At 50.5% G+C, this 14071-nt stretch overlaps 6 protein-coding genes across 6 annotated transcripts; 2 read left to right on the top strand and 4 right to left on the bottom strand.

The window, feature by feature from the left end:
- Nucleotides 1-1175: 1175 nt before the first annotated feature.
- Nucleotides 1176-1608, bottom strand: M430DRAFT_248547 (hypothetical protein). Its single transcript, XM_024865144.1, has one exon. The coding sequence runs from the start codon at nucleotides 1472-1474 to the stop codon at nucleotides 1220-1222; it is 255 nt and encodes an 84-aa protein (XP_024720302.1). The 5' UTR covers nucleotides 1475-1608; the 3' UTR covers nucleotides 1176-1219.
- A 434-nt stretch (nucleotides 1609-2042) lies between these two features.
- M430DRAFT_141178 (hypothetical protein) lies at nucleotides 2043-5825 on the bottom strand. Its single transcript, XM_024862698.1, has 9 exons — nucleotides 4614-5825; nucleotides 3974-4156; nucleotides 3741-3922; nucleotides 3580-3691; nucleotides 3456-3516; nucleotides 3145-3305; nucleotides 2862-3061; nucleotides 2544-2597; nucleotides 2043-2490 (listed from the first exon to the last, which is right to left on the bottom strand). The coding sequence occupies exons 1-9, from the start codon at nucleotides 5472-5474 to the stop codon at nucleotides 2301-2303; spliced, it is 2004 nt and encodes a 667-aa protein (XP_024720301.1). The 5' UTR covers nucleotides 5475-5825; the 3' UTR covers nucleotides 2043-2300.
- Nucleotides 5826-6586: 761 nt separating this feature from the next.
- On the bottom strand, nucleotides 6587-8419 carry M430DRAFT_103540 (hypothetical protein; the record flags this gene model as incomplete). The annotated part of the gene is made up of 2 exons (XM_024860867.1): nucleotides 6587-7228; nucleotides 7280-8419. 2 exons carry the CDS (start codon nucleotides 8417-8419, stop codon nucleotides 6587-6589), a joined length of 1782 nt encoding a protein of 593 aa, XP_024720300.1.
- A 380-nt stretch (nucleotides 8420-8799) lies between these two features.
- M430DRAFT_51133 (hypothetical protein) lies at nucleotides 8800-10606 on the top strand (the record flags this gene model as incomplete). The annotated part of the gene is made up of 5 exons (XM_024868191.1): nucleotides 8800-8821; nucleotides 8879-8923; nucleotides 8975-9074; nucleotides 9125-10143; nucleotides 10194-10606. 5 exons carry the CDS (start codon nucleotides 8800-8802, stop codon nucleotides 10604-10606), a joined length of 1599 nt encoding a protein of 532 aa, XP_024720299.1.
- Nucleotides 10607-10862: 256 nt separating this feature from the next.
- M430DRAFT_51132 (hypothetical protein) lies at nucleotides 10863-11978 on the bottom strand (the record flags this gene model as incomplete). The annotated part of the gene is made up of 3 exons (XM_024868190.1): nucleotides 10863-11384; nucleotides 11438-11833; nucleotides 11895-11978. 3 exons carry the CDS (start codon nucleotides 11976-11978, stop codon nucleotides 10863-10865), a joined length of 1002 nt encoding a protein of 333 aa, XP_024720298.1.
- A 526-nt stretch (nucleotides 11979-12504) lies between these two features.
- On the top strand, nucleotides 12505-13474 carry M430DRAFT_248459 (hypothetical protein). Its single transcript, XM_024865143.1, has one exon. The coding sequence runs from the start codon at nucleotides 12818-12820 to the stop codon at nucleotides 13313-13315; it is 498 nt and encodes a 165-aa protein (XP_024720297.1). The 5' UTR covers nucleotides 12505-12817; the 3' UTR covers nucleotides 13316-13474.
- Nucleotides 13475-14071: the final 597 nt, after the last annotated feature.

Below are 14071 nucleotides of genomic sequence, written 5' to 3'. Positions count from 1 at the left end.
CCCTCTCCATTCCAAATATCCTGACGGGGTCGGGAAGGCGAGGCGGCAGGAAAGAGCACGGCAGGGGAAGAGATGGAGCGAGGTAGATTATATCTACTGTAGATACTATAGACACATAAGATAGGTAAGGTGAGATAGGTAGGTCGGTAGGGTAGGTAAGGTAGGCACGGAGTAGACAAGTAGACAAGTAGAGACACAAGTAGATCATAAGGTACAAAAAAGACATGGAAAAGGAACACGCATACAAGACCGTTGAAGATATACTTTGAAGAGAGGCAGGCACCCAAGCTACCTATCTGCCTTGGGTAAGGTATATCTGCATCAGATCTAATCAGGGTTAGCCTGCGAGCGACTTGAGGCAGGTGCGTGAACGACTTGACGAGTTGCACGACTTGGGACGACTACTGCTTGAAGCCTTGAAACGGTATGCAAGTCCGGTGTTCATATTATTCACACCTCGACGGAGCAGCTTGCCGGGTGCCGCACGCAAGCCAACCAAGGCCAGGTCATAGTGATCAACAGCAGATAAACGGCAAGGCTCGAGTCTCAAGAATGCTGAGACAAGATCACAAATGCTCCGAAGGCAGAGACGTCTTGGAGTCTTGGACTGACTGGAGGTCTGTAAGGTGAGGTAAGGTGAGGTGAGTTAGGTAAGATAACGTAAGGTAAGGTAACGTAAGGTAGTATCGGTACCTTAGGTAGGGAAAGCTGCCTTCAGCTGCGATCGCAGGCTTCTTGCCCGAATGGGGTAGCTGTGGTGGTGGCCTGCATGCCTTAGGCAGCACCGCACAGGCCGCACAGGCCGCACGGTGCCCGTAGAAGCAGGCACGACTCGCCGCTCGCTCCACCGGACCGGGGGGTCACGGGGCTGGACGGACGACGGCGCTCGGACTCCGTGTCCGTAATAGGAATCATGGCGCTCTGGCATACGGATTACTGCGGATTACTGCGGATTACACGGATTACACGGAATATGCGGATTATACGGATTATACGGCTATTCGCGAGGTATAATACGACCGGTAGCTGTGCAGTCTCGACGCGTATATTTTGCAGCCAAGACTGCGGCGGTCGAGGCTTGACGTCGTTGTCAATTAATTGCCAGACGTACGGTACGGAGCCTCCGTAGGTATGCGGTACTATGCCCAAGTAAGCTATTCCCGGGACCAATGATCCTCCTATACGACGACTACTTATACCTCACTCTGCCATCCACCGCTCACTGTCTACCGAGGTGTAGAGTTAGTTGCGGGCCATGATTGTCGCCGTTGTGGGCATTGTGGGCATTGTGGGCATTGTGGGCATTGTGGGCATTGTGGGCATTGTGGGCATTGTGGGCATTGTGGGCATTGTGGGCATTGTGGGCATTGTGGGCAGTGGAGGGCGAAGGCTTGCGGCAACAGGAGCCCAGAACAGCCACCCGCCACAACAACCATCCCCCCCAAAGAATAATCTCCTTTCTTGAACTGCACATTGAAAGGTGCAAAGGTCAACTTTGAAGCCAAGAACCCTAAAGCCAAACCACCTGCCCCCCTTGCTCCGGTCTGGACCCAGCCCCCTCCATTTTCTTCACCCAGCTACCCGCACCACCAGAGCTTCCTCCGCAAGGCATCGTCCCTGATTGGGCCTCCTCTTGCGCTCGGAAACCGGTAGATGTTCCCCCCCAATTGATCTACCGGTCAACTCCATGAGGATCGACGGTACCCCCCGTACTTCAGGTGGCTGGGATCCATCCTAGATCTTCAGGGTTTCGAATGCAACCGCCTGGGGTCATGCCAGATCACATACAGCGAATCCTGTTTCTTTCTGCCGCCGCCTTCATGATCAGAGCGGAGTCTCCTGTCTATATCCAGGCAAGTCCTCTCGAGCACCCGTTCCGTCAGCCTCGTTGTAAATACCCATAATCCCCGTCGCGGTCCATACCATACCTCCACGCCCGCCCGCATCAGCCTTTGGAACGTTCTGTGCGCGTGCGGCGACGCCGTAAAAATAGACGCAACATTCTCGACCTCACATTTTCATCCAGAAGGGGGACGAGACGTCAGGGGAAGTGGCGTTCGTCTTTCAATTATAGATGACAGCTTCCGCTGCCATATCTAGAATCCCGACCTAGAATCCCGATCTAGAATCAATCTTGGATGGATGGATGCATGCCAAGAGTACATCTCCGAGAGACTCATACTATTCTCTCTAGGACCCATACTTCCTCCTATCGTACTTGTACTCATACACGGTGTTCGCTCTGTCAGTCATCGTAGTCTCGTGGTCTTCCGTCCATCTTCCCCAAGCACGCCTCTGGATCACTGCTCGTTATAAAACCAGGGCCTTCTCGTTCCGTATCCCTCTCCAGGCACAAGCATAGGAATAGGCACATATCCACGGAACACCTCCAGGTCGGTCATATGGTTATTGACAACATCGTCGGCCTCCAAGTCGGCTTCGCCTCCTGACGTTGCGGCTGGTATGGAAATAATAACACCACACTCCCAGCTGTAACTCTTTCAGCGCCTGCATTTCTAACGAACGCAAACCGAGGAACTTACTTGCGGCAATTAAGCTTTGGCTCTTTCGTCGTTCTATCCTTAACAAGTCGTCCCCTTGCAGATTACCATCATGTTAGCGGAATCTTTGCTGCCCCGTATCACATCAGGTTGATCGGTGTTGAACTCCGCCCCTTAGATTCCACGCGAATGGCAGAGACCTCATCCCAACGCTAGCCTCTAACCGGGCATGTCTACCAAGGAGGGGTTAAACGAACCCAACCCAATGGGCGTAGTATCAAACCTAGAAAAGGCTTGGAAGGGGCTTCGGTCACTTTGATCATGCTGAAATTCCATATGAAATGCTAACTGCTCACTTACCATGCACTTTCGGACAGATTCGCACTTCCAACATAGGCCCAAGCTCGGCCGCCGCGTGAACTTGTTTTTTGAGGCCGCACAAACAACATCTTGTTATGCATCAACATGCCTGGCCGGCGGCTCTTGCAATCGCGCATGAGGTGCCTTGGGAAACCATCTGAGTCGTACCACTTTGATTGGAAACATATCGTGCCAGCAGCCTAATAAACGGCGGTCAGCGGAGGCATTGGACAAGTAGTATGGACATTAAATGTTTGATGGTGGCAAACGCAATGTCACTTACCCCCAATCCGCCCTTACTGTTTGCGACGGTCTCCCTGGTCGGAAAATATATGCGGAAGCGGTCTTTCAGGTCATCTGAAAGCTTACGCTCAACGGGTGTCATCCCCTTACTCTTCACCGGCCGATTCGTACGCCATCTATATTCTTTCAATCCATTATCACCTACAATTCGTTCTTGTTAGCACCCACCCACCGACTGTCCTCCAAGACTTGTATCACTTTTTGCGATGCCATCTCAGTGTGACGTCCCCAAGATATTCCAGCCTTCGGGGTCTCTCCACTATACATGAGATCTGAAAAGGTTGCAAATACCTTGAGCAGCCAAATAAATTGACTTTATGAAGTCTTCGTTGAGATTTCCAATTGACGCAGCCTATTTTCATATCAGCATCTATCACCGGTATACAGAACTAGTCATAACGTGGAAGATGCGTACCACGACATCAATATTCAGGGACTCATCGGTATGGAGACCGAGATTTCGGACAGCTGTACCAAGACCACAGTACCCTGTTCGCTTCCAATCTTCCCCGGAATGAGAACCTCCACTTCGAAATGTTAGGGATAAACTGTCTAGATTGCTCGGCGAATACTAACATAGAATGAACAAATGCCAGGTGTGATGTACGAGAAAAATCGAATCTTCTCATACTACCAATTACTTTTTCATCCAAGCCCATTGATCGAACAAAGTGGACTAGTTCCTTCCCAAATTCAGTGAGCTCAGTATCTGTCGACTTGCCTTCTGGGAGCCTTGGAAGATCTATCAAAAAACAGACCTGTCTCTTTCGTCAGTACGTCACAATCGGATGAAATCTCGTCAGACCTACATTTTCCATCGAACCACTTTCACCCCAGTCATATGGCACAAGGTTGGCACTGGGAACCACGACGCGTAAATGTGTGGGGTGGGCGAGCAGTTGTAATTTGGAGTGCATACAATTGATATTCCCTTCCATGGAAGGGAAACAAAATCTGTAATTATTTGGTGCCCCAGATACGATATTCTCTTTCTAGCAGATGTCAGTAGAGGCGTAGAAAGCCATGCCGGCCAGACTACATTCGTGACAAGTGATGAGAAGAGTAGACAAGAATGAGGCACTGGAATTCATCTGCCTGAGGTAGCAGAGCTAAAATTGACACAATCACAAAGGGGACAGATACCCGCGCCTACTAGCGAAATTTCGAGCACCGTTGGGAAGTAAAAGTTGACATAAAAGAAACCTGGTGTAGAATATTGTTTCTGGAGCCATATGTTCTCTACCGACGATTCCGAGGCGGCTTCGGCTCAGTTCTCCAGAGGTCGGCATATTGTTTACTGGAGGCCTAGAGTTGGGCTCCTTTGACAGACGTCAAGAATTATCAAATGCCTCATAGTCCAGTGAGCGCTCAGCTCGAACGCTATATCTTGTGGAGCGCACTTGCACTACGAAGAAATATAATAAGACCAAAAGACTTTTCGAAACCTACTTCTGCTTTGCTTTTAGCTTGGAGGACCCAGATGACCCGGGTTGTTGGATGTAGTTTCGAGGCGACCCAATCTGGGTCCACTTGAAACGAACTCAGCACAGCAAGCTCTAGATCATTCTTCTGAAGAACTTCCTCGATCTTGATATCGTCTTCCCGAGGGCAACCGTAGGCCCATGTTTTCTTCACAACGCCGTGTGGGAACTGCACACCTGCGGCCTGGAGGGCGTCATTTGCTCCCCGTCGGCGATCTTGGAATGTCGGGGATATCATCTCGCCAGGTCGGCTTTGATAGGATGATGAGGACTTGCTACAGTCTTTAGACGCGAGTGATGATTCTGACAGCTTCAACTTCGTTTGTCGATCATCTTGTCCTCGAGGGCATAGCGGGGGCGTTGATGCTTTCCGTTTCCGCGATTCAACATTTCCCACCAAGAGCTGTTCATCTCCCTTTTTTCGCTTGTTGGCTCTTAGCAGCCGTTCCTCCTCCATTTGCTTGCGGTTCAAGCCAAGGAAGACAGTGCTAGATGAGGGTTCTGACCTTGAAGGGTTATCAGCCTCGCCTGAAGGGTTGGCCTTAGAACGGATATCCCCCCCCTCAGATGGTGCGAGACCTTTCGTACTGCTCTTCCCCTTCTCCGAATCTATAGAAGATGATTCACAGGATGGACTGCCTCTCGATTGATATGACGGTTTCGTCGATGCGATTTGTCTGGCAGTAAGAGGTGCATCCAAATCATCATCTTGATCTGAAGAGGTCAGGTCAACGACAACCGCGTTGCGCATGCGGGATGGCGGCAAATTCTCGCCCAGTGATAGGGCAATAGCTCTCTTGAGGTCTTCATCACTATCCGTATCTGACATAGCGGCTAGTTGATTGGACTTGGGATTGGTGTGAGTGAGAGATCAGTTGGTGTGGTAGATATTCAGTCAATGTAGAGCTAATTGTGAAACGGGGTGAGAATACATTGGAATTGGCTCAGAGCGATATTGCAAAATCAACTTCTCTCATTCGCGTTGATGGCATCAGTTTGGTTGTGCAAAGAAGTAGTCCGCCCTATCCCCAAGTGTTGTGTTATGGGGATACTATCACAGCAGTGGCGCGGCTGAGAAGATAGTTTGTTAGAGTAAGATGAGCGAGCTTATTGGGTTGGGGCAGATGCTAGGACAGTGTCGATGCTTGCATATTGTAAGGTAGTGTGTGTTATTGTTTACTGTATCGTGATTTGCGAAGGTGGTTGTGTACTGCAATCGCGTTTGCGATGCTCGCTTCTAAAAATAATTCATGCGGTCGGAAGAGATGTGCATAGAATAATGCAGCTCAAAATAATAATGACGTCTATGTAAGGTACCTTACCTACTGTACCTAGGTAGGTATGTATCTAAGGTAACCTATCTGGGAGATCACTTTCGTCTTGCCACACACACACGCCAATGTTAGGATACCTTGGGTAAGGTAAGGACTCATCACACTCTATTCCCATTTGTATATATACAGGTAGGCATGTGCACACATATCTGTGTATGTTCTCGAGATTTCTGTATACTTCCGATACACTTGGAAACCCTTCGCTACCTTATGCAAAGACCATTGACTTTCTCTGCATACACTTTTTCTCTTCTCCGTTCCGTACGCCCGTACTCAGAAGGGTTCATGAATACGTCCGGGAGAAGAGAAAATATATTGTGACCATTGGTGTAGGTGCTGCAAGAAGGTAAAGTAAGTAGAGACTAGTAGGCCGAATGAAGGTCAACACAATTGGTTGTTACCGGGCGATGCGTAACGTTTGAGGTATAAGATCACAAATCTCGCATTTCCGTTGCCTCTGTGTGGTCTTGACACCACGGGGTATATCACCAGAGCTTATTACTGTGTATCTCTTTGAACACCCCTTGATTATGATGTACTCCCATTGTTCTCCCAAACTCCACACGCCTGAAGCTATCTCTCCCCATCGCCAGGAACGGCGAGCATATTACCGTAACCCCGTCTCCTTTCTTAATCTTCCAGCTGCAGATGTAGGTGCAGGCTCTGGCCAAGAGGAGACGACGTCCTCCACCTCCTCGAGGAATGTAGTGCTGTTGTGCACGCTGGACCCGCCCAGCACAATTCTTACGCCCGGTGACGAAGCGTTTATTTGAGACACACTTTTGGCCTCCTCAAAAGTGACCCCCCCAACAATAAACACGATGATGTCTTGGGGCTTGTCTCGAGTGGAACCGCCGCCTTCAACGAAAGGGTACTGTTGATCGCGCAGCCTCCCTCTAATCAGATTCTGTAGTGTCAGCTCAAGACGCGGTGAATGCTGCGTATACACATTTTCTACCCCCTTGAGCCCCTTAAATCGGTCTCGAGCACCTGAAAATATCCCGGCAGACTCAAACATGTCAGAGATACCACCAGGGGATTGCGTCTGTTGCAAGGATGAATGGTATATCAAAAGCTTTGCGATTAGGTCAATACGCCGCTGGGGAACATTGCCGGCTGCTCCCAACAAGTCGACCAACACTGGCAGAGCATTCGAGGGGTGTTTTTCATAACGCAAGGAGTAAAGAGCAACCAAGCGGAGTTTGCTATCAGATGTGACCGCCGGCGACTGTATGAGTCTTTGGACACTCTAGATCAGGTGTTAGTATATCGAACAAGCGCAAGAAAATGGTGACAATACCTTGAGATCGCTAGCGTGGTTGTCGTTGCATGCCAGACTCTGCTCCACCTCACTGACTTCAAGCAGATTTTCTGCGCCCACTTTCCTGCTCAGTTCGCCCACGATGGTAACGTGCTTGCTCACATTACCAGAGAGTTTCCGGAACTCGGGGTACTCCTCGATAAAGCGCTTCATATCTGCTATTGATTCTATGTTGGAGCTATTTTTTGTCTTCGACTGATACTGCTCAACATAATCCTTGATATTACCACCAAGATCGCCGAAATTCAGAAACATGTTCTTCTTGAAGAATGGATCCTGATCCTGTGACAAAACTACCTCCTTCAGCTCAGGTCTAATATCCGGGACCTCACTTAAATCCACCCGGCCATTGCGAATGCCGAGAAGTTCGTGAACCATAGCTTGATATGTCCATTGTGTCAACAAGGGTGTGATAGGATCATCTCTTCGATCCAGTATCAATAATATCGGAGGGGTATCCACCTTTCGAAAGTCGAACAACTGATCCTCCTGAGCAATGTGATATCGCACCTCTGTTGCCAGTTTCTTGGCCAGCAGGCTATTCTTTTGGTATCGAATCAATGGCTTCTTTTTCAACGATAGCAACACCGCGAGAAGGCCTTCTGTAGTGCGTTGCAATGCATCTGTGTTCCACATATCCGGATTTGAACTCCATATCCGCTGCCTGGGAAATCCTAGATCCAGTGTGAACAAATCCGGATTGACCACGATATAATCAGCGAAATGCTCCTGTACCACTCTCACAACCTCGTGGTCGTCCGCCTCCGCTAGACGTTCTAAGGAAGATTTCTTGACCACGTTGCTGAAGTATATGTTGTATTCCCCATACCTTGGCTCTCGAAACTCATCAATGAGAAACTGGATCGAATCCGGCGAGGGTCGTACAAAACATAAGCATCGGAGATGTCGCATCTTCTCCCTGTTCTGATTGTCTAATCGATCGATGAGGTAGACCTCGTGGTTCAGCAGCGCGGACTGCGTGATTGCGGTTGACACAATGGACACAGTATCGCTGTCCAATAGCAAGATTTTCATCTTCGCCGAAGGGGTCCCTGAAGCGCTATCCCCAGCAGATACCATCTTCGAGATGTATCCTGACACGGCCTGCACGACATCCATCTTGTTGGGCGTATCCGGAGGAGATTCAAGGGCGCGGAGTTGTTAGGGACCACCTGATGTGACCATCTCTCTGAAAACTGGGCGGGGCCTTTCTTAGCTTCGCCCGTAGTATTGGTCGTCGTCAATATCACGCAGGGGATCTGGGAGTGGTTTATTCTCTGTTGCTCGTAAGTAGTAGTCCAGAAACACAGCACATTCCTGAGCGTAGCGACGCAAGGTCGGCCAGCGGAGCTAAGGCTCGGCAACATCCGTCACCAGACACCACCCTCAACACCTCTCCGTATTCACATTCAACAGCAGGACGGCCCTCATAAGCGTTGCAGATGGAGACACGGAGTTTGCAGAGAACCCTCGCCCAACTTCCGATCTGAATAGGTGCGATGTTACCCTACATCAACGCTCGTAAGCTCCCAGTACAACCTTTCTGGTGCGGCCGTGTCTGACGTTAACTACGTCTAGCATTTCAGCATGTTGCTGGTATCCTAGGAGCTACAACAGATGAGCGTATGTGCCCCCTTCAATGCCGAACATGATTTGGGTCTAATGGGTCTCCAGTCAAGCTCATAGGATCTTTCCTCCTCTCGTATCCGCTGGCTGGCTTACTCAAGCGTGTCCCTGATGAGAAGCCTGCTCTGAAGAATCTCTTCATTATTGGGCAAGCACCTGGTTTACCCCGCTAGCAGAGCCCTCACTAATATTCCACAGTGTCTCTTTATTTTATCTTGTTGGTCTCTTCGATTTATGGGGCGGCCTCAGGACATTAGCGATAAGCTCAGTAGGGGCATATTGCATCGCCGAATATATAAAGGGGCCTTTTATGCCATGGATCAGCTTCGTGTTTCTGATGGGCCATCTGTCAATAAACCAACTCGCGCGTCAATTCGTGAATGACCCAGGATCGGTAGACATCACAGGCGCCCAGATGGTTTTGGTTATGAAGCTTACATCGTTCTGCTGGAACGTGGCAGATGGTAGATTGCCAGAGAAGGATTTATCAGATTTTCAGAAGGAGAGAGCCATCAAACAACTCCCAAGCCTGCTCGACTTTGCTGGTTACGTTCTTTTCTTCCCATCTCTTTTTGCCGGACCCGCATTCGACTACGTCGATTACAGGCGATGGATCGAGACGACGATGTTCGAAGTTCCTGCTGGAGTTGACCCATCAAAGAAGCCTCCCACAAGAAAGAAGAGGAAAATCCCTCGAAGCGGGACTCCCGCAGCTTGGAAGGCTGCTATTGGGATTTTCTGGATCCTTCTATTCCTTAAGCTGTCTGGCAAATATTACCCAGACCTCTTAATAGCCGACAAATACATGACCTATGGCTTCGTCCGTCGAGTCTTGACTCTTCACATGGTCGGGTTTACCACTCGTCTAAAATACTATGGTGTTTGGTCATTGACAGAGGGTGCTTGCATCCTTTCTGGTCTTGGCTACAAAGGCGTGGACCCCGTGACCGGCAAGGTGTCTTGGGACAGACTCCGGAACGTAAGCCCGTGGGGTGTGGAGACTGCTCAGAATACCCGTGCGTATTTGGGGAGCTGGAACATCAACACGAATAGTTGGCTTCGAAACTACGTCTATCTTCGAGTGACCCCCCGCGGAAAGAAGCCTGGGTTTCGAGCCAGCATGGCCACCTTTGTTACAAGCGCATTCTGGCATGGATTCTATCCAGGTTACTATCTAAGCTTTGTCCTTGCCAGTTTTGTTCAGACAGTTGCAAAGAGTTTGTACTTCCCGATCCTGATTTGTCTTGACGTTGCTGATCCAGCCTAGATTTCCGCCGCTACTTTCGGCCATTCTTTCTAGATCCAAAAACCTCACAACCCACGGCTACCAAGGTTTACTATGATATATTCTCTTGGTTGGTGACACAACTTGCTTTCTCCTTTATCACAGCTCCTTTCGTGCTTCTGACTCTCCCGGCATCGCTCCTCGTCTGGTCCCGCGTTTACTTCTACGCCATAATCGGAACAGCTCTCTCAACTGCATTTTTTGCATCACCGGCCAAAGCGTATCTCATCAAAAAGCTGAACGAGAGATCGGGAGAAAAAGGTAAACTGCAGAGAACACAAAGCCAAGAAAGCCTTGCTGGCAAGGAACCTGTCCTGGGTCTGCCTCCGGATCCACAGCAAGATCTGGAAGAGGTGGTCCGGGAGGTGAGAGCAGAGATGGCAGCAAGGAAATGAAGGAGATTTGAGTCGAACATGGTGCTGGGCATTCGGGGAGATAAGCCGGGAATGGTGATACAAATATTACAAATATTAGAAAGAGGACGGCTGGCAATTAGCAACATAGGCGGTGTATCGGCGCTTAATACGTTAACCATAATCAAGATGAACAGAATAATACCCTACAAGTATGAACCTCTAAATAACAAACAGCCATACCGCTGCTTTTGGCATGCTCACTGAAACTCCCGCTCACTGAAACTCCCCAACTCTCTTAGAATATCGTCAAGGCCGAGTCGCTCTCTGTCAAAGTCCATAAGGAATTCCACCAGCTTGCCGCTCCCACAATAAGGAGGACATAATATAGAACCGTCCATATAGTACTCAACTGCTCATTTGGACGTGGCGGGTCATGGTTCTCAATTCTCTTGGTATCCCCAAGATCAGAGGTGGGGACAGTTTCCCCTGCGCTAACCCTTCCCCAGAATCTCGGGAAGCCCATCCAATTGCAGAAGGCATGGACGAGAACCACGCTCAACAGGCTTCCTGTCCTAAGGAAAAGGAAGGTCACGTAACCACCGAAGAGTGTGGTGTACGCAAACTGGAGCAGTGAGCGTAGAATTGCTCCAATTATTGGGGTGTGAGGGTATGCGATTCGAAACTCGTAGAAGTGATGAACATGCGCTAGGCCGAAGATGACCGGCGTCAAGAAGATGATTGTCGTGTTTGAAGTTTGGGAAAGAAGTAGGAGAGGGACCGAGGCGGAACGGAAGAGGATTTCCTCTGTTATTGGGCCCTGGGCTAGGCGTTAGAACGGCTGCGAAAGGGGAGGGTGAAGGAGTTACTTGCCGCAACAATATTACGCCAACCTATCCATCCAGTAGTTACGGTATCGAGGCCGCGCAGACGGATCCAACCCCTCCATCTCCCTTCTACGATGCCGGCCTCAAACAGTGGGCCAAGGAATAGGGTTGCGGTCAGCACAAGACATCTGACAGCCTCCACCAACCCAACAGGTATATATCCCAGGCGGTGCAGAGCCTCGAGGGAGTTGGTGAGGGCGTTGTCACTGTCGCCCACGTCCAGCAGGACTACAAATGATATGATGGAGCATATGATGCATGATACAGTAACCGAGCGTATGCGGCCGCGAATGACCGAGGGCGCGTCGCGCGATAGGGTTGCTGAGGGGCGAGTAGTCGGGGAGATGTAGAAGGGTAGGACGTAGATCAGAGTATAAGTAACCTAGGTTGGCAAGGGTCAGCAAGCGGTCGCGCCCCTGAGCCGGATCCTCGAGGTCACTTACCAGCACAGCTATCGCAGCTGGGGTGCTGATGGCGGGGACTTCAGGGTCTACTGTGGGGGAAGGGGGCCCTTCATAAGCACGCATAGAGACAGAGACGGGGGGAGAGGGTTGAGATTGAGGGCTTGACATGTAATTCCGGCGTCAGAACTGAGGCGGAGAAATACTTACTGACCTTTCTTGGCGCCCGCGTAGATGGACATGAAGCGGGCAGAGAGGCGGGCAAGAGACATATTGCTCAGGTAGGAGCCAGCATATATCAGAGCGGGAAGCAGCAGAAGCAGCGGAGACGAGGGGGCAGGGAGGAGGGGAGAGGGAGGAGGGAGGAGGGAGGAGGGAGGAGAATGAAGAAGATACGGAGGGGAAGAATCAGCACTCCTCACTTCATCCGCTGCTGCGTCGTAGGTATGCAATGCCTCGCTCTCTCCTGCTCTTGTTCTCTTGTTCTCTTGTTCAAGAGCGAGAGGGGGAATGCGGAATGCGGTCCAGACAATTGTGAGTGCCTAACATATCAGGCGCCCAGACACGACGACGGTGGTGGTTCCTGCACGTGCTAATGCCTTAGGCAACAGTCGGGGCAAGTCGCCTGGCCCGACCCGAAAAGTCGCGGTGTGCGGTTCTTACCATCCCGTGATGCCTTAGGTTAGATGCCGTTGGAACTTGGCGGTCAGATTAAGATCAGGCGGCCCCGAAAGGGCAATGATTACCGTGCGTGACACGGGAGAGACACATTATTCATACCCAGACTATCTATCCCGTAACTACCCAATAACTATGGAGTAATACATGTGAAACCGTGCTCATATTGGGTATCATCATTACTTATTCTTGCTGTTCCTGTGGGAGAAGCGTGAAAGGTGAAGGTGAAGAGTGCCTTTTAGTAGTGAACGGTGCTGTGTGAACTGTGGACCGGGCACGAGTGATGAATGGCGGGGAAGAAGCCGGGCCAAAACAGATCGCCGATATCATTGAAACCAACACACACCGCAACTACCAAGGGGGCAAGGTATGAGCTCCATCAAGGCAAGGAGTATACTGTACTGTGTAGCGGCCTGAATCATTGGATAAGAAAACTCATCGTCAAGTTTCAACATCACGACCATGAGATCACGGGGGCCGCATTCCGCTGCGCATTCCATTCCAACACCTGCATTCCGTTCCAACTGCCTGCGCAATGGACGTTGTATACAGGATCGATAGGCAGTGAGGCCTCTGCTTCTTGTCTCTTGTCCCTTGTCTCTGTCTCTCGGGCGTTGTGTGTTGCGTTGCGCGTTTTCAACGCACGTTTTCAAGAGGCCACCCCCGAGGGGCACGGAATGTACTGTACTCCAAAGTACCTAAAAACTCTCAAGCCGGGCTCAGTCGTTGGGCGAGAGAGGTCCCGCGTGTTTGGGCATCCTGCGCCGCTCGAACTCCTGCGGTGACAGCAGTGTGCACTCTGCAGAGCGGTGTACGTCTGCTGCGAGGTAGCGTAGTAGCACATATGCAGAGCGCATGGCTAAAAAAGGAAGAAAAGGAACACGTCGGGAGCCGGGGGCCTCGGGGCGAGTGGGGTGATTGGCGGAGGCGTGAAGAAGGAAAAAGAGGCAGAGGAGGAGACAGAAGCACAGAGAGAGGAAGAGAAGTAGAAGCAGAAGAAGAAGAGGAAGAGGAATGAGAAGAAGAAAAAGAAAAAGAAAAAGAAAAAGAAAAAGAAAAGAGGCTGGGAGAGAGACGGACACGAGGAAAAGGGGAATGACAAGATGCCAATGCAGGAACAGAATCAACGGCTGCAGGAACCGCTCCAGAAAGCTAGAAATCTAGGAGGTCAGGCAACTAAGATCGGCGGGTCCAGGAACGGATCCAGGAACGCGCGGGTATTTCGGGTACATAGCGTCCATACTTGGGGGCGTCGTAGTTTCATTCTAACACATAGCTAAGATAGCTAAGGACGGGTCTGACGGTGACCTTACGTAGCAGGACTTGAGCAATTTGTGATGAGAGTGGTTCGTCCCGACTCGTGGAGGTGGCAGCGGTGGCTGGTGGCCGGTGGCTGGTGGCTAAGGTAGTGGCCCAGACAAGAGGACAAGAAAGATACGAGATACGAGGACGAAAAAGCCCTTCGACTAATCAATCCACCGTCCAGCCTCCTCCTCTCGCTCTCTCTCTTCTCTCTCTTCTACTGCTTCTCGCCCTTCGCT

This window comes from Amorphotheca resinae, assembly GCF_003019875.1.
Source record: "Amorphotheca resinae ATCC 22711 unplaced genomic scaffold M430scaffold_7, whole genome shotgun sequence".
NCBI lineage: Eukaryota > Fungi > Ascomycota > Leotiomycetes > Helotiales > Amorphothecaceae > Amorphotheca > Amorphotheca resinae.
The sequence above is the reverse complement of the archived record's forward strand: the minus strand, read 5'-3'. Positions and strand labels throughout refer to the sequence as shown.

Bases quoted from the DNA above. Each gene is read 5' to 3' on its own strand.
- M430DRAFT_141178 (XM_024862698.1), bottom strand. From the start codon at position 5,474: ATGTCAGATACGGATAGTGATGAAGACCTCAAGAGAGCTATTGCCCTA. The intron at 3,517-3,579 runs GTACGCATCTTC...ATATGAAAATAG, and splicing joins CCCTGAATATTGATGTCGTG to GCTGCGTCAATTGGAAATCT. The intron at 3,306-3,455 runs GTATTTGCAACC...AACGAATTGTAG, and splicing joins AATTTATTTGGCTGCTCAAG to GTGATAATGGATTGAAAGAA.
- M430DRAFT_248459 (XM_024865143.1), top strand. From the start codon at position 12,818: ATGGCGGGGAAGAAGCCGGGCCAAAACAGATCGCCGATATCATTGAAA.
- M430DRAFT_248547 (XM_024865144.1), bottom strand. From the start codon at position 1,474: ATGTGCAGTTCAAGAAAGGAGATTATTCTTTGGGGGGGATGGTTGTTG.